This window comes from Carassius gibelio, chromosome A17 (assembly GCF_023724105.1).
Source record: "Carassius gibelio isolate Cgi1373 ecotype wild population from Czech Republic chromosome A17, carGib1.2-hapl.c, whole genome shotgun sequence".
In the NCBI taxonomy this organism is placed as follows: domain Eukaryota; kingdom Metazoa; phylum Chordata; class Actinopteri; order Cypriniformes; family Cyprinidae; genus Carassius; species Carassius gibelio.
In genome coordinates, this window is record NC_068387.1 from 20,781,419 (window position 1) to 20,802,513 (window position 21,095).

Here is a 21,095-nt window from a genome sequence, read left to right on the forward strand (position 1 = left end):
TCGAATTAGATAACTGATAACCCTAATGACACTGCAGTAAGGGAACACTAAGCAAGGATGAAAGGATGGAAAGTGCACAAACACAAACACAGACATGAAAGTACATACATTCTCATGTTACTAGACGTGACTACATTTTCAAAACACGGCTCAGTTTTGTCACGTCCATTTCGATACAACTCTCGTAGAACAAAGAGGAGATAAAAGAGGAAACGTGCAAGGCTGCAAGGCAGGCAGGAGACAGCGCTCTCGTTCCAGCGCACACTTGCTGGCGTTGAGAATAATAAGGTCTGAAAAGTATTACTGAAAGAGTTCCACAGCTCCGTCCAATCCTGACAGCCTTTCTTCTCAGAGAGATGAGTCTTACTGTAATTCATCAGAACTCAAAAACAAAAGTACGTTTTAATGTGCTGCTTGCATGATGAATACATTCGGAATGCGGAAAGAGAGTTTTAGCATTTTTGGTTCGTCTACTTTTAAGGTGCGACATTTATCTGCATTTCTTTGCCGCCTTCAAACAGTGGATGTGACCAATATGTATGCACTTCCAATGCATATGTCACAGCTCATCAAGGATGTTTTGGATCCTGATCCTATTGGTCCGGAATGATTTAATGGAATCATAAAGTGAAATTTACTATAACAACCCAAAGACCACAGTGAGTCACAGAGAGGGGAAACGTGCACGGATAACTGGGACATCCACTCAAGACTTCCTTCATCTTTATTGTTAATGTCATGCCTCATAAAAAAACGGACCTCTTCATAGTAAATGTGTGCACCTAAAATCATGCAACTTGATGAAATAACCACTCGGTGACCTCCCAGAAAAACCTGGAAATGATAGAAAGCACACGAGCAGCCACACAAACCAAGAAACACCTAACAAACACCCTAGCATTATGAGGGATTTTCACAAATATGTAAAAAGTTATAAATCACTGAGCCTCCTTTCACCAATTCAGCAACAGAAGCAGAATTTGTGTTCTACAGCATTTCTAAACACAGCCACAGCCTTCTAAAGGCTTTGAACTTCAGAGGCGCTACTCAACATGAAGAGGCTGGAGAAAAAAAAACAGGAAAGAGTAAAAGAGAGGAAAGAGGGGGGTTTATTTGGATCGTTTTTCATGGAGTGTCAAAAGGGCTTCCACAATCACCAAATCAATCCCGACCTACTGGTAACTGTGCGAGAGGTGAGAGGTGCTTAGCTGTGAGAGAGTGTGAGAAAATAACAGCAAGAGAGAGAGAGACAGAAACTGAAGGAGTAAATCTCACTGGTAATCCCTTACTAAATAGTTCGTAGAACTTCTTGGTCTTTGTGCAGTTCTGTGCTTGTCTTTTCCGTCAGTAAAAAAGTCTGTTAAAATCCAATAAGAGGGCTGGATATGGACCACTTGTCACAGTGCTGCAATACAAATCTCTAGTGTGCAGGGTCAGTACACATTTTACACAATTTACCACAAGCTACCTGCACTTGAAAATAATAAAATGATTTGACACTTTTTAATCAAATTAAATATATAAATACATACTTACACCAGCATTGATAAGTTTGATGTCAGTAAGTTGTTGTTTTAAATTTCTGTACTTTATGCCACAAGGATGCATTAATTCCCATTATCTTCTCACATAAAATCAATATTTTTTTGTCTATTTATTTATTTGCATACATAGTCTTGTTTAATCAAACTTCCCATCACATTATGGCCTTAAAATGGGATGCAAATGCAGAAATTCCAGCTGACTTTAACGACACATGTCGACTATCTGTGTTCGCACTCGCTTAAAATTTATGGCAAGTTAATAAGTTTCTAGTGGACTTCAAAGAAAGCCATTTTGAAATTAAATGACCCCTCGGCTGCCATGACTGACAATGTGCCAGTGATCGACCCGTCACCAAAGCCAAAGTCAAAATACAAGCAGCTAGTCCATCCAGTGACTTCACTGCAAATCTTCATCTCAGAGAGTATAAGACCACACGCACACACAAAAAAAACCTCAATATTTTAGACTTGTACTTTAGAGTGATAAGACAGTCAATCATGGTCCACAATAAATATCAAACAGCTCATTTGCCTGTCACTCCCTCAAACATCATCTCCACACACAGTCTGGAGTGTCATTTCCCAAGATCCTCGGAGACATAATCCAGAGCTCTGTGCCATTTCGACTATTTAGTGAGACACCAGTGCTAGCAGACAAACTGAGAGCAATTCATTCCACTGCTCATACACCACACATCAGCTTTTGTAAGAAAAACAAAATGCAAAATCTTCTTGAAAAGTGTTATCTCTGAAATGAAGCCGGCTCGCACTTCTTCTCCTGCCTTTGAATTCACTTCACATCCATCTTTTTCATAAAAAGGCTTATTTAGCCTTAATAACTTACTTGCCTTTTAAAAACTTCCTCTAAAACGGATAATCATATCAAGCAGGCATCTTAGATCTAATTGATGTTTCAATGGCTACGCAACAACCAGGGCCTTGACAAGCAGAAGAAAACTTCGCTTTAATGTTCAAAGGCATACAGTATCTGAGAAAGAAGGATGGCGAAGAGCGCAGTACGTGCAACACGAGTTAGTGTGCACTAGCACTTCAGAGCTCAGCAGACGTCCCTCCTACAAATATGGCAGCCGCTGCAGGTGTATCGCTGTCGCCTCCCCACGCGTCAGATAATGTCACAGCCACAAAAGAGTTTACAAAACACACAGTTAACTGCCAATTATTTTGAGCAAGTTGCTGCCTGCACGGCACCTCTATGTAGCGCTCAAATGACACTCTTCGAGAGGGTGTGTTGTGATTTTCTCTGTCATATAAGCGTGTTTAAGAGGGTGATGATGTACAGTATTGTTCAAAATAATAGCAGTACAATGTGACTAACCAGAATAATCAAGGTTTTTCGTATATTTTTTTATTGCTACGTGGCAAACAAGTTACCAGTAGGTTCAGTAGATTCTCAGAAAACAAATGAGACCCAGCATTCATGATATGCACGCTCTTAAGGCTGTGCAATTGGGCAATTAGTTGAATTAGTTGAAAGGGGTGTGTTCAAAAAAATAGCAGTGTGGCATTCAATCACTGAGGTCATCAATTTTGTGAAGAAACAGGTGTGAATCAGGTGGCCCCTATTTAAGGATGAAGCCAACACTTGTTGAACATGCATTTGAAAGCTGAGGAAAATGGGTCGTTCAAGACATTGTTCAGAAGAACAGCGTACTTTGATTAAAAAGTTGATTAGAGAGGGGAAAACCTATAAAGAGGTGCAAAAAATGATAGGCTGTTCAGCTAAAATGATCTCCAATGCCTTAAAATGGAGAGCAAAACCAGAGAGACGTGGAAGAAAACGGAAGACAACCATCAAAATGGATAGAAGAATAACCAGAATGGCAAAGGCTCAGCCAATGATCACCTCCAGGATGATCAAAGACAGTCTGGAGTTACCTGTAAGTACTGTGACAGTTAGAAGACGTCTGTGTGAAGCTAATCTATTTTCAAGAATCCCCCGCAAAGTCCCTCTGTTAAAAAAAAGGCATGTGCAGAAGAGGTTACAATTTGCCAAAGAACACATCAACTGGCCTAAAGAGAAATGGAGGAACATTTTGTGGACTGATGAGAGTAAAATTGTTCTTTTTGGGTCCAAGGGCCACAGGCAGTTTGTGAGACGACCCCCAAACTCTGAATTCAAGCCACAGTACACAGTGAAGACAGTGAAGCATGGAGGTGCAAGCATCATGATATGGGCATGTTTCTCCTACTATGGTGTTGGGCCTATTTATCGCATACCAGGGATCATGGATCAGTTTGCATATGTTAAAATACTTGAAGAGGTCATGTTGCCCTATGCTGAAGAGGACATGCCCTTGAAATGGTTGTTTCAACAAGACAATGACCCAAAACACACTAGTAAACGGGCAAAGTCTTGGTTCCAAACCAACAAAATTAATGTTATGGAGTGGCCAGCCCAATCTCCAGACCTTAATCCAATTGAGAACTTGTGGGGTGATATCAAAAATGCTGTTTCTGAAGCAAAACCAAGAAATGTGAATGAATTGTGGAATGTTGTTAAAGAATCATGGAGTGGAATAACAGCTGAGAGGTGCCACAAGTTGGTAGACTCCATGCGACACAGATGTCAAGCAGTTTTAAAAAACTGTGGTCATACAACTAAATATTAGTTTAGTGATTCACAGGATTGCTAAATCCCAGAAAAAAAAAATGTTTGTACAAAATAGTTTTGAGTTTGTACAGTCAAAGGTAGACACTGCTATTTTTTTGAACACACCCCTTTCAACTAATTGCCCAATTGCACAGCCTTAAGAGCGTGGATATCATGAATGCTGGGTCTTGTTTGTTTTCGGACAATCTACTGAACCTACTGGTAACTTGTTTGCCACGTAGCAATAAAAAATATACTAAAAACCTTGATTATTCTGGTTAGTCACATTGTACTGCTATTATTTTGAACAATACTGTATAACCGACTATACATTCGCATTCATCAGATACTCATTATGGTGCAGGGGTTTATGTAACTGAACACACACACACACACACACACACAAAAAAAGCTAAGTAATGATCAGGCTGTGAGTGAGCAACTAGAGTTGCTCTGCTGTGGTGATGTAGGTGGTGGATGTCTCCTGGGCTTTGGACTGCCGTGAGCGTCACTCTTGCACCTTGGATGAGAAACATATTTATAATAACAGCTCTCGCACCGCACTTCCATTAGTGTACCGCTTTAAATGCCACCAGGTTAATTAAATCTCTGATTACTATGATTCACACGCATGAGTCTCATCAAAGAAATGCATGTGGAGGGATCCAGCACATACTAAGGAGAGATTTGAACAAGGAAACTTTCAGGACAAGAATATCAAGTATATCAGGACGATGGACCATGCGTTGTGAAACAAACCAAGCCATCGGTCAATGTCTTTAGAGCTTGGCGAGAATTAATTTCCAGTCAAATTAAATATAGATCACATCTTAGGCGCACTGAAAGCAAATTCATTTAGGTGTCTAAAGAACCGCTTCTGGGCATGTCAATAAGTCAACCACTTGTAACATTGGGCCACAGTAGGCATTGGTCTTATACTGGATAAAACTGTTAAGAGGTGGATTAGTTCAATAGCATAAACTGTGACCAAACTGTGCTTTGCGCTCATGAACCAGCCATGTGATTCTGATTTTGCATAACTTCCTGTCCTCTACCCACCATCTCTATCAATAGAAAGCAGCAAAATTCACATGCAACAAATAGGAAGTCTACTATCTTTAAAACATTACTTACTGCTATTGCATTGAATAAATGAACTAATAATGTTATAACTGTTATCGTTAACATTTACTCTCCGAGTGCTGGGATGAAGATACCCAGGAAAAGTGCACAACAAGCCGTCCAATCCTCTGCCTGCTGAGGCTAATGAGTGTAATAAGGCTTTCATTGCAGCCATTATTAAAATAAGCAAGGAAACAGCCACGGGGTCTAGTTTTAAAAGGTTTGCTATCGTAGATTTAACTTTAAAAGGGTTCTTGTGTACAAAACAATTCGTTTTTAGGCATGCACCAAGCATTAACCCTGTACGAATCAGAATCAGAAAGAGTTTTATTACCAAGTATGCTTTTTTTTTTAATGATACAGATTTTTGTCTAATGGGGGAATATTTTAAATACTACCCTTATTTTTTATAGAAGATATTCAGATTTGAAGCAGCTCGTTTTTAACCAGGGCAAACAAATCAAATAATCACCCACCCAGCTTATTCCTTAATGACCTAGTCATGCACATAAATATGAGCCTTTTGCTGAAGAAAAGGCTCATCTAAAGAGCATGCAAATAAACCAAGAACCCTTCTTGTAGTAGAACTGATGTGGGTAAAAATGAACAAAGCGCACTTGTCAGTGGAACAAACAACACATTAAGGACAAAATGGTTCAAAGCATGTCAATATGGTAAGACACGTCACTCTACCTTGTAGCAGGACCCCCTTGTTTTTTCTGTAAAAGGGACTTCCTGGCCAAATTGGAGGACTGGACATACTGTAAAGAAAACACAGTGGAGAGAATGATGAGAAAGTGACACAAACAGATGATGTACAACTGACAGATGGACTGCGATCCTGAAAAACAGACAACGAAATGGCACGAAAGATATTTTAAGAGATAAAAGGTGCCAAAAGAGAAAGGAAGAGTGAAACAGACAGAGAGTGCATGTACACATTCACAAAGGAATACCATGGTGAGCGTAGCTATTTTTATGTTGATACTGTAAAATCATAAATTGATACAGGATTCAAGTTATGAGATCATGTTATCACAGTTTTACATTAATAACATTAACGAATGCAGCTAGAGTGGGTGCCATCAGAATGTTCAAACAGTTGGTTAAACCAGCACAATAATCCATAAGTAATCCACAAGACTCCAGTCTATCAATTACCAAACTATAAAGTGAAAAGCTGTATATTTGCAACAAAAGGATCCAGCTGATTTAACTCTAAACCATTTGTTCTGCCCAAAACATAAGTCCTACATCCATAAGGTTTCCTCAAGTGAAAAAGCCCCTGTTGACATTTTGCATATATTTATATCTATATTTATATCCGATATATTTATATCTGTGCATATTTCACTCCCGATTCAGACGAGACATTTGACATTAAAGACATCTTAATGATGGATTTCTTTCTTCACTTCACAAAACCTTAATTGATGGACTGGAGTTGCGTGGATTACTGTGATTTTTACTGTGATTTTTCCAAATGAGTGAGTACATTTTCAGCAAATTTTCATTTTGAGGTGAACCATTCCTTCACGTATTATTATAAGATGAATTTCAAAACAACTTTTCTAGAGAGTTTTACCATGTGATTTATCGGCTGAAGGAGCAACAGTAATAGGTAAAGCTAATTAAATAATCAATTCTAGAAATATATTTAAAAAAATCCAATAGAAAATCTAAATCTAATTTAAAAAAAATCCAAAATTAGTCAACCTTTTATTAGCAACTAGTAACTTTGATATTTTAAAGTAAACTTTGGGTACAACGGCAGAACATGAGGAGGGTTGGAGGCTTATACAATGTTGAGACTTGACTATGCAGCAACTCCTTCAAATTGAGCCCTCATAGCTTTAATCATTACTTTCTAGTCCTGAGATGACAGGCCGGCTCAGGTGATGGAGCTTCACAGCGGGAGACACTTCAGCTGAACTACACACCCACAACTGGTGGGACCTTTTTTTGGGAACAAATGAACGGAGCGATCTGGTAAACCATGTTAATGCTCTGTGCTGTCACTCAGGCAGGAAAATTGGAAGGTTTTTTTTTTGTTGTTGTTTTTTTTTTTTATCTGTATTACTGGTTTAAAAAAATGCCTGAAAACAGACATTTGAATATACCTGCGATGAACAGGGGGAAAAAAGCAAGTTACTGTGCTGGCTGTGAGAAATGAAACCAGACTTCAGGACTGCTCACATATAATAGCTATTGATTTTTCCTGGTGGTTGGAAAAGGAGGTCAACAGGCCCTTCATGAAAAGAAGTGATGGTATGAGGCAGGATGTGTGTACGAACTCAAACGCTATCTATGTCAGGGTCACCGAAACAAAACATCATACTCAAATTAACATTAGTATAATAAATTAAACAATATATGGTAAATTTAATAAGTATTTGATAATTAAATGTAACCATTATTGTATTAATATAAAATGTTGAGAAATAAAAAAATAACAAAGCAATATTATATACATTATAACAATATAGTAACACATTTTATTACAAAAAAATATTGAATAATTACATTGAAAGATTTTTTATTATTACTAAATGTGTTATATAATTTTTTATTTTATTTATATATAATTTCTATAAATAAAATTTACATTTATTTCAAATATATATAAATGTATAATACATAAAACAAACAATATAAAATAAATGATAAAAAATGTAAAAGATAAACTATTAGAAGTGTTTGCAACTGTATGTAAACTGTAACGTTATGAATGTTATCCAAATGTACTACATGAAAACATTTGTAAAGATTTAAGAGTGCTTCAAATATGATCAAACTTAATTAAGTCATGAATTTTGTCTTGATCTTTTTCATCTCCTCTAATGATTCGCATTCCCAGACACTGATCATCTGTGACAGCAAATATGAATTTCCTGACCTTTTGATTAGTGAAGTATTGGTCTATTGGAGCAGGGTTTCACATTTAGCAGTATTTCAAAATGTTTTTTCCACATCTCTGTTTCCAGACAGTCCCTACTGATCTGAATATTTTTTGCTTCAAAAGGTTATGAAATATTTTTTCGTGGATTAGCTGCTTAGTTGCGATCAATTACCTTCTTGTGTACGATTCCTCGCTCAGTGCTCACTGCGAGCTTCACAAATCTAATCAGGAGCAGTCTAATCTTCGATTTAGCCCTCGATCCACTTTCTGCTTCCCTGTAGATTCAGTATGTGTAGACATTGGCTCTGTCGCCTTCCCTTCTTAATCTTCTTAGAGTAAATTAACTAATTGAGAATTAGAACAAACAGAGGTGGCACAGGGCTTTGAGCACATTTGTCTACATGTTGTATTTAAAAGCCTAAGTCTGCGGGTTGACAGGGCTGTTTTGGCTCTGGACCTCTCCTGATGAAGGAGCGCTCTACGGTGCATGGCATCTCCAATCGTCGAGAGGCCGTGTGCCAAGGTGAATAAACACAGCACTGCCACTTCACATTTGCTAATCTCCACAGGGCTGTCAGACTTCAGGTATCTGCCCTGACAATTGAGGACAATTTAGTGTGAGAAGTAATGGAACCTTTCGATTTCTTTACGGAGCCATTAATTACAGTGTTCCGTCAGAATGTTTTAGATTCTTTTCCCCCTACTTTTTCCCGTTGAGAGTGATTAAAACATATCTCAGCACTGCTCAGACACAGCTTGAGATGAACATCTTCATTAGCATACTAGTCGCCTAGCAACTAAAACATCTCTAACTTTCAACTTTCAGATTTTTTTTTTACTAACCTTACACCTGAGTATAGCATTCAGTCATTACTAATGTACAGGATCCGACAGTTCCGAAACCCCAAAAATGAAAGAGTACCATCTTAAAATATGCAGGGAGGTAAAAATAAATTCTTTTGGGTTTGTTATGTTTACTTTAACTCCTTACAACCACAATAAATGAGACCGATCAGCGTATAAGAACATTTACACCACAAAAATGTGAAACTTTTATCACATAAAAAAGACCACTGTGAATTTAATTTCTGATTGAGATATTGGAGTTGAACACTTGAGTAGAAAAGGTAGAAAGTAATGTAATATTAAACAGAATTATATTTTATTTAAACAAATCATAATTTTGTATTATATAATTTTACATATATAGTAGTCATAAATATTTTATGTATTTAACATATATTTTAATATCTATTGATATTGCATTCAATTTATTGTTTATTAATTAATATTTTATATAAACAGATGCAAAATTATATTTAATATTTATAGCATTTTAATAACAATAGTATAATATTTTATACAACTATATTCAATTGATTAACATTTGATATACTTTACATATTATATTCTGTTATATAAATATATATATATATATATATATACACACATTGTATATATTATGTAATAAAAAAATTTTTTTAAAGGTAGATATTGACCAAATGAATTACCTGAAAACCTGCAAAAATGTATAATGCTGGCATAATCCAAAAATTATATAAAAATTATAAGGCTGCTATATACAGCATTATTTTATCCCTACTATTTAAGAAGAAAAGTGTTCCAATGAAATAACAAAAAAAGTTAGTTTTGTTCTGAATTAACTTACGCACACTAAGCTTCAAATGAGTGAGAGTGACAGTTAGGTGTAGGTATTCATGCTGCTGACACATGGCTGAAGTACAGTATGAAAGAGCAAGATCCCTGCAGTGTTGGGTTCAACATGCCATCTCTCCCTCTTTCTACTTCAGGAGGACTGTTCATACTCCTAATGCACAAATGCTTTGTATCGGGTTACAGCTATGGTATGTGTTGCCATGGACACAGCATGCCTCATGATAGACGACCCAGGTCCTTTTTTTAATCAGCTGTAAGAACCAAACCAAAAAAGCAGGAAAGCTTTTATGGTATTATGTTATTTATATGTTATTATGTGCCCTCCACTCTCTGAACATAATAAAAAGAAATGAGATCTCCAGCTGCAATTATCTGGCCCATGATTTCGCCAGTATTATTTAACACATTGAGAGGAGGGAACAATCAAACAGCTGCTGATGGAATTTGAGCCCAAGAGCCCTGATGCGGCCTTGTATCAATAGCAGCTTTTGTTCTTGACTAAAGGAACTATTACTGTTACTCAGACGAAGTGTTAGTGATTTGAGCGAACTCCTATTTAGCTTAGGCACAAAACTGTTTGTGCTATGGTCATGAATGATACTGTGAATCATACGGTTAGTTGCCTGGCAAACAATAAACTAAATTAAAGGAGGGAAAATCAGAGACTTGTGGTATACTCTTTGGCCTTAGGACAACGATAAACTACCTAGCAACCAACCAGAACACCCTAGCGACACCATGGCAAACAGCCTACAGGTCTCAATGGTAAGGATTTTTTTTTTTGCTTGCCCAATAAGGCCAGTAGTTCACATTTCTAGTTCCTATCTACCACAATTTCAGTGGCTCACAAAAAAAAAGGTATCCTTTTTCCCCTTCTAATTATAATGTATAACTATATAATTGTACATATAATTATTTTAATTAAAATACAATTATATAGATTTTTTAATTGTTACATTTAATTAATTCAGTATTTTATTTCAAAACTATTTAATGTATATATATACACACTCACACGCACCTATGTATATATATAATATACACACACACATACATACATACATACATACACATACATACATATACACAGTACACACATAAATAAAACAGTTTTCAAAAAAATTATATAATAAAATAATAAAAAATCTAAAATCAAAATATAAAATGAAATATTATAAATATATAACTATATAACTATAACTATATATTATATATATATATATATATATATATATATATATATATATATATATATATATATATATATATATATATATATATATATATATATATATAATTTAAAAAAATATATAATGAAACTAAATAAAATAAATTATTTATAAAATTATTTAAATTATAAATAAATTTATAATTATACTTTGATATTTGTAATAGTTATATTTGACTTATGTATTTTATTTCAAAATAATTGTATGTATAATGTATGTAAAAGTAAATAACTGTATATATATGTAAAATAAAATATCAATAATTAAATAAAGTACATAATGAATACATTTTAAATAATTTACAATTAGGAATACATAAATAAAAAGATATAAAATAGGTATATTTTAATGTATAAAATGCATGAACATAACCAAAGAAATGAAAGATAATGCGCTGACCAAAGTGACATTTCCGTCAACTACGCAAAAAAAATCTGATACGCTCTTATTCAGTGGGCCTTATTCAATATCCTAGCATTGTGCCAGTAAGTTTTGCATGGGTAAGCACACCTCATTTTCTTCAAATAATGTAAAAATCTATTTAAAACGTGTTGTATAACAACATTTGAGGGGTGGAGGGGGAGGGGTTGCACCAGGGTACAGGGCATAGAACAGAACAGAGCCACTACCTTGGCCTACAAATGCATATCCCGGTAATCTAAGCAGAAACGACCCCAGCCGGCTCTAGCGGAACCTCTCTGAACACTTTATGTGGGAACGTGGCTCACTTCTTCAGCACAAATGCTTTTTAATGAAATGTTAACGCCAGCTATGAAGCCAAAAACAGATTTCTTCAGGGCTCTGATAGTGCAGCTACGCCTGCCGGAGCATTTTCAAAAAATGTTAAACATCAATGGGGAAGGGCGCTCTTTTGCCCTTGCTGGATGTTTGAATGTAAAACACATGTGCCACCGGCTGGAGTCTTGCTGAGTATATAGCCCATCTATTTTTAATCTGGCGTGCTCTATCTGTTTGCTCTGTAAATGCAAACACTCACACCTTTCAAGGAATAGCTGCTTTCTCCATCTCCATCAGGAGCAGGCTTGGGTCATTCATTTTTAAACAAAGCTTACCTCCTTTCACTTGATTCTATAATCTAATTTCAAATCCTATCGCCCTCTACATTTTCTTTTTACCCCTACAATCGCAATCCTCTTTAACTAATCTAAAGTCTAATTGGTGCCAGCACCGGTTCTCCCCTGCAGGTTACTTCTCACCTTGAGGTTTTTAACTTTTGTTCGTGTGAAATCTGAACTGCTCTCATCCGGGCTCAACGGCTCACAATGGAGGCTTTCTCAGGGTCAGGAGGTTGAGAACAGCTAAGACTAAGAAAAAATGGTTCTTTTAAGAATTTTTCATTGAAAGTAGTGCAGTGCGATATTGAAGAAAAATTTGATACCTCGTTAAATAATTTTATATTCAATATGACATACAATATTGACTTAAGTGTGGAAAGTCAATTAAAATTATATTTAAAAATGAAAAAATACAACCAATATGTTTCACGTGCTTTTTTGGAACACTTCTGAAAGTTTTAGAATTACTGTATTTTCCGGACTATAAGTCACAAATTTTTTCATAGTTTGGCTGGTCCTGCGACTTATAGTCAGGTGCGACTTATTTATCAAAATTAATTTGACATGAACCGAGAGAAATGAACCAAGATAAATGAACCAATCGAAAACATTACCGTTAGACGGTAATGTTTTCTATTGGTTCTAAATAAATGTGTTTTTTTTCCTCACCTTGACTTATTTTTGGACTGATGCGACTTATACTCAGGTGCGACTTTTAGTCCGAAAAATACGGTACATAAAAATGTCACAAATCAGGAAATGTAATTATAACATCAATTTGAAAAAACAAACAAGAAAATGTATAACTTTGCTTTCTATTTATTACTTAAAGTACACTTTAAGGACTTCTTCATAAACCAGAGCAAAACCTATAGCCTATGAAAGTTACAAAAATATTAAAGGTAACTGAACAGTCAAAAGTAGGGAAAAAGGGGGGGGGGGGGTAACAAATATACAAATGACAAGAATTGATAAAATAAACAGTAATATTCAGGGACAGAAATGTAAGAATCAAGTGTAAAATACAACTGCATAGTGTTCACTGTATGAATTAAATTTAGATGAATATTTGTTAATATCTTTTTTTTTTGATAAACATTAGTGACATATTCAGTAGCACGTATTTATAGACTGCTGTCAATTTAAGACTGACTGCACAGATCCAGTGGCATTTAAAACATAACTGACTGCTTTTACGAGAGCGAATGTCGAGACAGGTATTTTGACAATTCTGTGGATTTTTGTCTGTTCAAAAAGGAGACGTGAAAGAATCAACTCGCTGTACGCAGGGGCAGTTTTCTCTGTGCATAGACGTCACACACACCCAAAGCATGCGCACACACACACTCAAACAATTCTCAGCTATATGCGTCGACCTATACCTTTGACCTTTTGTAACACTTTTATTTAAGAAGCCTTTTATATCTGGTTCAGATATCGCAAGCTGTTGTGATATTTATTTGTGTAAACTTTTGATAAATCCTGCAGCCCTAATAGAAAGGTACCTGGGGAGCCCAAAATGGTTCTTCTGTTGCATCGCTACAAAACCACCCTTAGAAGCTTTATTTTTTTAGACTAGATTGTGAAACTCAAAGAAAGTGTATTTGCAATACAAAACACGTCTGTAAAACAACTAAATCAGAGCTGGAGGGAAGTGGTTTTAGAGCACAGAAAAATACGACTTGTGGATCCAGACTGAATATTTTCCATGGACTTTTAACAGGAAAAAGGCAGGCTGTTGACAAACTTCCAAGGGAACTAAAATACCTCAAAGATAATAAATCTCCACAGATGTGCTTTCAATGACTGCCCACCACCACCCAAAAAAGCCACAACCTTCCACAACCTCCTTTTTGTTTCTCTAAATCACCTAAAAAGATGACAAAAGATTGTAAGAGAAGCTAAAATAGATGTTTGTGTATGCTAAATGAACTAAAGAAATCCTCACTCATGTCATAAACACTAAATCCTCAAAATACCTCAACCAACCCCCCAAAGCTTCTCTCAGCGAAGAATGTTCTTCTCAGACCTATGTTAATCAAAGAGACATGGGACGTGTCCCATTGGAAGGGTCATCAGTCTTGGGCTGCTGAAAAGCTAATATATCTCTAAACTTTATAGACGGAGAAGATCTGACACACTGAGGGTTTCTGCCAGATATGGAAGCCCCATCATTTACAGCACCGGCCATTAGAGTAAGCGTGGAATAGTGGGCGATCTAGTCATTTAGTGTTACTGAGAAGACTTGACGGCAGGAGAGGTGGGGGCAGAGGCACACAAACAAGACTGCAAGTCTGGGAGAGAAAAAGAGAAAGAAGCGAAACAAGACGATACCCAACTAGAAACTAGAGCTTTTCATCAGCTTGTAAATTTTTTTTTTTTTTTTTTTTAGTAATGCATTTTTACCTACAGGCTGAAATGACAACTATTAAAAATGAGAACTATGTCACTCTCTGTGAACTCACTGTTTTTTCCTCCCTCTCTTTGTTTCTGGGCTTCTTCAGATTCACAGTCCCATTTAAAATTAATCTCCAAAAGCGACTGGACCTCCACTTGTCATCTCCAATATTTCACGCGTCTTTGAATTTTTATGAAGACAGACAAAAGCAGGTACAGAAAACCCTAAAATATGCTCCAGGCCATCTGCGGTTGCCATGGAGAGTTGCATGTTTCCAGGGCGCTACTGTATTTCCCGAGCGCTAATGGCCTGTCCTTTTGCCAGGCAACAAATAGCCCTGTGATGCAACTGCACCTGTCTCAGCTATGTGTTACCATGGAGGCGTTCCTGTTGCTATGGCGACTATCACGCTAATAACCTCGCAAGGGCAAACATGCATCGGTGAACTCCGAGGCCCAGTTGTTCCTCCTGCGCTCTCGTTCACATTGTGAGCATGTTAAGGAATGCTCATCTACCTGATCCCACACACTGCCATTTAAATGTTAGTCAAGATTTCTTACATCAAAACCAGTCACTTCCATCCTCTCACTGACCTTTACAACAACATGATGTACAATACAGTGTTTATTTGAAATAGAAATCTTCTGAAACGGTGTAAAAAGTCATTTTTGATCAATATAATGCGTCCTTGCGGAATAAAAGGATTAGTTTCTTCAAAAAAATATATAAATCTTAATGTCCCCCAATTTGTTGCTACCACAATTTAATTGAAATTCAATTAAAACTGGACAGAAGCTTCAGGTTTTGAACTTTCATGTAATGTTTACAAAGTGGATCAACCTATTCCATTTCAAAGAAAGATAACCCAAATTAATTTCTCCATATTTTCCCTTCTTTAAATGAAACCACCTCATCCCTCCACAGTGAATAAGGACACATATGTACCCATCCACAGGGATTGATGATGATATCACCAGAGCAAACTCTGCATTCATTCCATCTGTCTTCCTGACCAACAACCTGAAAAAGAGCTGAAGCTCTCAGCTCACTACCCTCAGGATCTAATAATCTCCACGCTATTGCTGTGATTACAAAAACAGCAAAGATGAAAGAGTGGTGCATTAAAAAATGAGCAAAAAAAAAAAAAAGGAGTGTGTCAGTCTATGACTCAGCTGATTCGCGTGAACCTTAGGAATGCTATAAAAAGCTTCATTTGGCTTCCTGGGAGCCGCAGTGGCCAGATAAACACTTTATTACACACTGCTATACGCAGATTGACCATCTGGCCGGAGAGAGAGAGGAAGCCGAGCCTGTGTGTGCCAAACACTACTGTGCTATCTTTGCAACCTTATTCACACACCCCTTACACCAGGGTTACCAGAAAGATCTGAAATGTGAGGGCGGAATATAGTATAAACTGCAGCAACTTATAGATATTAATTAGATGAGGTCGAGTTCATTCAATAAGAGTAACAGATTTGCTAATAAAAAAAGCATTGGGCTAAAAAAAGACCAATTTACACTGCAAGTAATCATTGCATTAGATTCATTAGATTTTTTTAGGTTGCGAGGTTCTTTGAAGATTAAAAAAGTTCTTAATGTTTCATTCTAAAGTTCAGATCTGTGAATCTGTGTTAAAACAGAACAATTTAAACATGCCTGAGATCTTTAAAGCCGCACTTCGAAAAATCTAGAGATTTAAAAATTCTTTGTAGACTTTAAAAAGATTCTTCTAGGGCATTAGGCTGTAAAACCTTTTTGGGTTTTAATTGGAAAGTTTATTTTTAAGAGTGTGTCTTTGAAAATAGTATTGTGAGGTTGTTACAGGCTGTTGTTTTTAAGAGGTGTAGGCTACAGGGACCGTCCTCTGTGATCTCCTCTTCCCACAGGGCCTCCGCGTCTTTGAACACCTGGTGCTAATAACCAACCTAGTGCTTTTCCCACACAGTGTTATCAGCAGAACACAACTGACTGCAACACTCAATACAGAAGGCGAATTCGCTAACAATGAACTGCGCCCACTGATAGAGTCATTTATTTGCACATGCTGTCTGCGCTGTTTTAGCATGTGATTCAATGAAAAAATTATGCAAATCAGGGAACAGCAAAAACACAGCCAAAAAATTACTGCATAATACAATTTGCTCAGCTCTATTCCATGTTTTAGGTCAGTTCTGAGTTCTGGGTCTTCAAAATGCCCACACACATATTTTCTGGCAACAACATATTTCAAATATATGATCAATCTATGTTTGCAAAAAGTCTGGTTACAAAAATATATATATTCTTTTAAATAAAAAATTTAATAAAAAAATGGAAATACAAGTATATAATTTTTTTTTTTTTTTTTATAATCCAAAGCTTGTACCTGATAGTATACCTGGTTCAATATTACTGAGGGTGGTTATTCAATAAGACTGATTTACCAGGAGCAAAGCTTTTGAAAAATCTTTCAGATACAATCAGAAACCTTAGAGTAAAATAACACCAATTATCATTCCCCTCAAAAAGCCTCTCATCGGATATGGGATTATTTTCACTCAGCATTCCGTGGCGCAAAAATTGGCAAACAGCGCAATTTCACCTCCTGCACACATGCATTTTGAGAGAAAAAAGTACATATTTTTTAAAGAAACAACCCTATTCAGCAATTGTTTGTCGAGCTATAAGATTTCTGCCTTGATGAGGCAGCAATGTGCTTGCAGCTTGCAATACTGCTGAAGGGAGAAATGCAGGCCGTCGTGACAAAACCCAATCCAAAAACATCTGAGCTTCTCTTTCTCCACCTAATTCCTTAATCATCTCACCATACATGAGCAACACCTGAAACCCAACTGATGTCTCTTACTAGAGCTGTTCAGTTAAATTCAATCTCTTTAAAAGCATTAATCTCCATTTTCCCTTTCTAGCCTCTGAGCTGGCCGCCCATTTGTTCCATATCCTTTAAGGATGATATGCTAGTTCGAGTTTTACAGTAAAGCAATTATTTTGTCCTGCACAGTCGAGTGGCTGGGAGCATGCAGACCTGTTAGCTGGATCAAAATGAAATGGAGCGGTGAGGGTGCCGCTCGGAACCCAATGCCTGGACTCGCTCTGATAGCTCCGCTCAGCACGCTGACACCCATGGGTTACGCTGCTAACCAATACCAACAGGGACAAGCATGCAACATGGAGAGAGAGACATTTGGTGAGGTTTAAGGATCGATGTGTCCAGTGGGCCGCTTGCCTACCTTTGATATGCCTGAGGAGAGGTGGGAGGCGTGGCGAACACCTGGGAATAAGGATGATAAGGCGTCTTCTTCAGCGCCTGGATGAGATTCTGTCTGTATTCTGGGTCTATGCACCACAGGGAGCCCTTCCCGATACTCTGTGGAGGAGGAAGAGGAATACATCAGGACAGAAAAAAAGCTGCTAAATATGTCAGGGCAGCTAGCAGAACCAGTCAAAGATTTTCAGCTGTGGCATAAACTGGTGTTTGTGTACTGCTTCTTTTACCTTTTGGCTCAAATGAATCACATGTTATTCTGGAACGTGGATTTCAATGTATGGATCATATCTATGGACACAAGTTATTGCGCTGTGCTTCCGTAATTTTACTTCCGTAATTTCTGTAATTTAAATTTACTTCATACTGAAACATCAGATCAAGTAAATAAATGAAATCATGACGCATAGCTAAGCATACTAATATACTGTAGCATTTTTTCCAACATGATGGACAGAAATGTTAATACCATAATACCGACATAACATTTTATAATAAGAATATTTATTATTTAGTCAATATTAATTTATATTAAACACTAAAATATTTAATACATGTATATTATTTATTTTAATGAATATATTTAATATTTAAATATATGAAATATGTAATAACATTAATGATTTACTAAATATGAAATGCAATTTTTATACTAATATGTATTGTTATTATTATTAAGATTTGATTATATATTCATATGCTTTTTCGGGTAAGTAGGTAACACTTTTACAACAAATTTTATTGGACTCAACTGTACAAGCGCTATACTGTATGTGTGATGTAAATCAACAGGGTGCAAATGGAAATATCAGGGTGCAAATGGAAATATGAAGGACTACCGTATTCACACTTCTGGTCACTTTGTTGTTGCAGATCACTTCATATACAAATATATGTTCATTTTGTGAATTTCTGAGTTAAAGGTTTGCTCTGGTTGCAAGATAAGACTGAGTTTACTTCATCCAGTACAAGGGAAAAAATTAGAACCTGACCAGCTGCGTCCCCTTGACCTCCACATTCTCCAGTTCATTAAAGTGAAATGGGTAGAAATAATGTGTAAATAACCAAGAAGTGCAGACTACAGCTAGCACAGATGCTACAGACCACTTAGACAAACTCAGCATTTTAAGAGCGAATGCTCCTGGTATATAAATTACCTCTTCTGACAGATCCTGCTGAAAACGAGGAAACGGCAAAATGTCACTTTGAAAGTGATATCAGGGGAAAATTACTTGGGCTCATTAGCACAGACTACAATCAGTGTCGTGTTACTAAGCCCCATTTTTCAGCTCAAGTTATCCCTCTACTGTCAGAGATTTACACAATCAGCAAACCACCACCACCATCACAGTGCTTTTGTAAAGTAAAGTCATTTCCTTTCACTCAGGCACTTTGAAGTTATGGACAGCGTGTGCTGTTTTGTTAAGACAAACTGTGTGTTCTCAATGAATCAATAGTCATGACCTTCGGATAAGTGACAGTGTGTCATACTGTGTGCCCTGAACCAATACACATACTCTGGCCAGGGCCATGTGTCACGTATTCAAACTTCGCTAAACTAACAAACCGGACATTGCTTTAGCATAGGTTTCATTTTTGCTACCTAAACCACTGAAATCAGCCGGCCCTACTGACCTACTGACCAACATATCTTTAACAAAGAACTGCTATGAGATTTGTTCATCTTGAACACTAGATCCTCCTGACAAGGGCTCAGAAACGATAACAAAGTCTATTGATTGCAGCAAAGCCCAGAGCGAGCGCTCGGTTCTTTACCCACAGTATTTGGCTTCAGTGGAAAGATTTGTACCAGCACAAGTCAAACAATTCAAACCCTTGGAGTGTTTTAGCAAACAAAATAAACAGCACATTTATTGGAAAAGCCTGACCAGTAAAATCTGAGATAGAAAAGCAACAATAAAAAAATGGTTATATAAATATATAGAATAAATTGCTTTAATACTAATAAAATCAAATAATTGACATGTAATTAACAAAAATCACTACAAATAGTCATATTACAATGACTACTAATTATAATCTATATTATATTATTACAATTTATACTCAATATTTTAATTATATATGACTATTTCAGTAAATAATTGAATAGCAGTACTATGGAGCATTGTTTCATGCCATGTAATATTTTCCAGAGGGAAAAGTCTTTCCTAACAAAGAATTCAATTTTCTTCTGAAAGCAGTGGATGCATTTATTCTCAGCACAAATTGACATTCTCCACCTAATTAAGCTGTCAAGTTTTCATCAGCGTGTTTAAAAACCATACCTGGACCAACCACAAAGATGAACTGCACCATGAAATTCAATCCTTAAATGGTCCGTCCAGAAGATCCTCTGATGGAAATGAAAAATAGGGGAGTTAAAATAAATTAACAGGGTGGAAGCAATGAAATGGGAAAGTACAGCAACTGGTTAAAGATTTTTTTTTTTAAAATAAAATTATTATTTATAAAATTTATACTATTCATAAAATAAATATTCATATTATCATTACTGTAGGGACATAGAAAAATTAAGCGAATTAAATAAAAAGTGCTACACTATTTCAATTAAAATATAAACAATATACAGAAGAAGAAAATAGAACTGAAAAGTTATATAGGCATTTTTGTTTCTTGGGAACTGACAAAAGGTTTCAGTTAAAACAAGACAATCAATTCTAATTAAAATAGCATCATAAATCGTATAAGCCCTGCAGGAAAAAACAACTATTGTTAAAGTGACTAATTCATATTTGACAATTTCAAGAGAGTGAAAAAATACCTACTGATGGGTTAAAATTGCAGTGATTACATTGTCAACTTGTGTATTTGAGTAATAAGTATATGTGCAGACACAATAAAGCTTGGAACAAGGCCACATCCGTCTTTAAAGGGTGTGATATGTGATCTTGAGAGCATCAGGTTATTCATATATGCTCCGTGGAGAAGAGGCTGCACTGGTCTATCTTTCCAAATGTTCTGTAATCAGGAGAAATCAATAGGTTTCAGAGCACATTGCCTCCGATTTATCTCCAGCTCCCTGACAGCTGCTGCGTCCGTCTGAAGGCCAGCTCAATGGCACCAGCCAATAGAGTCTCCAATCAGAGAGAGGGGGTGAAAAAGGGAAAGGAGAGCCAGGGAAAAGGGGGGAAAGTACTTGGATTACACTGGTCTCCAAGGCAACAGGCAATGTGGAGTATATAAAGACTGTTTGATATACTTGGCAGAGAGATCTTTCTTTCTCTTTAAGACGCACGGGCCTCTGAAGATG

At 36.5% G+C, this 21,095-nt stretch overlaps 1 protein-coding gene across 4 annotated transcripts in view; it reads right to left on the bottom strand.

Moving 5' to 3' along the window:
- Positions 1-21,095, bottom strand: part of LOC127933317 (forkhead box protein N3-like) — a 78,642-nt gene that overhangs the window by 22,288 nt on the left and 35,259 nt on the right. For all 4 annotated transcript variants that reach the window (XM_052530214.1, XM_052530217.1, XM_052530216.1 and 1 more), the window contains exons 3-4: positions 17,787-17,923; positions 5,971-6,038 (exon numbers count right to left, since the gene is read on the bottom strand). In XM_052530214.1, the coding sequence (XP_052386174.1) occupies positions 5,971-6,038; positions 17,787-17,923 (205 nt within the window). The remainder of the gene's footprint in view (positions 1-5,970; positions 6,039-17,786; positions 17,924-21,095) is intronic.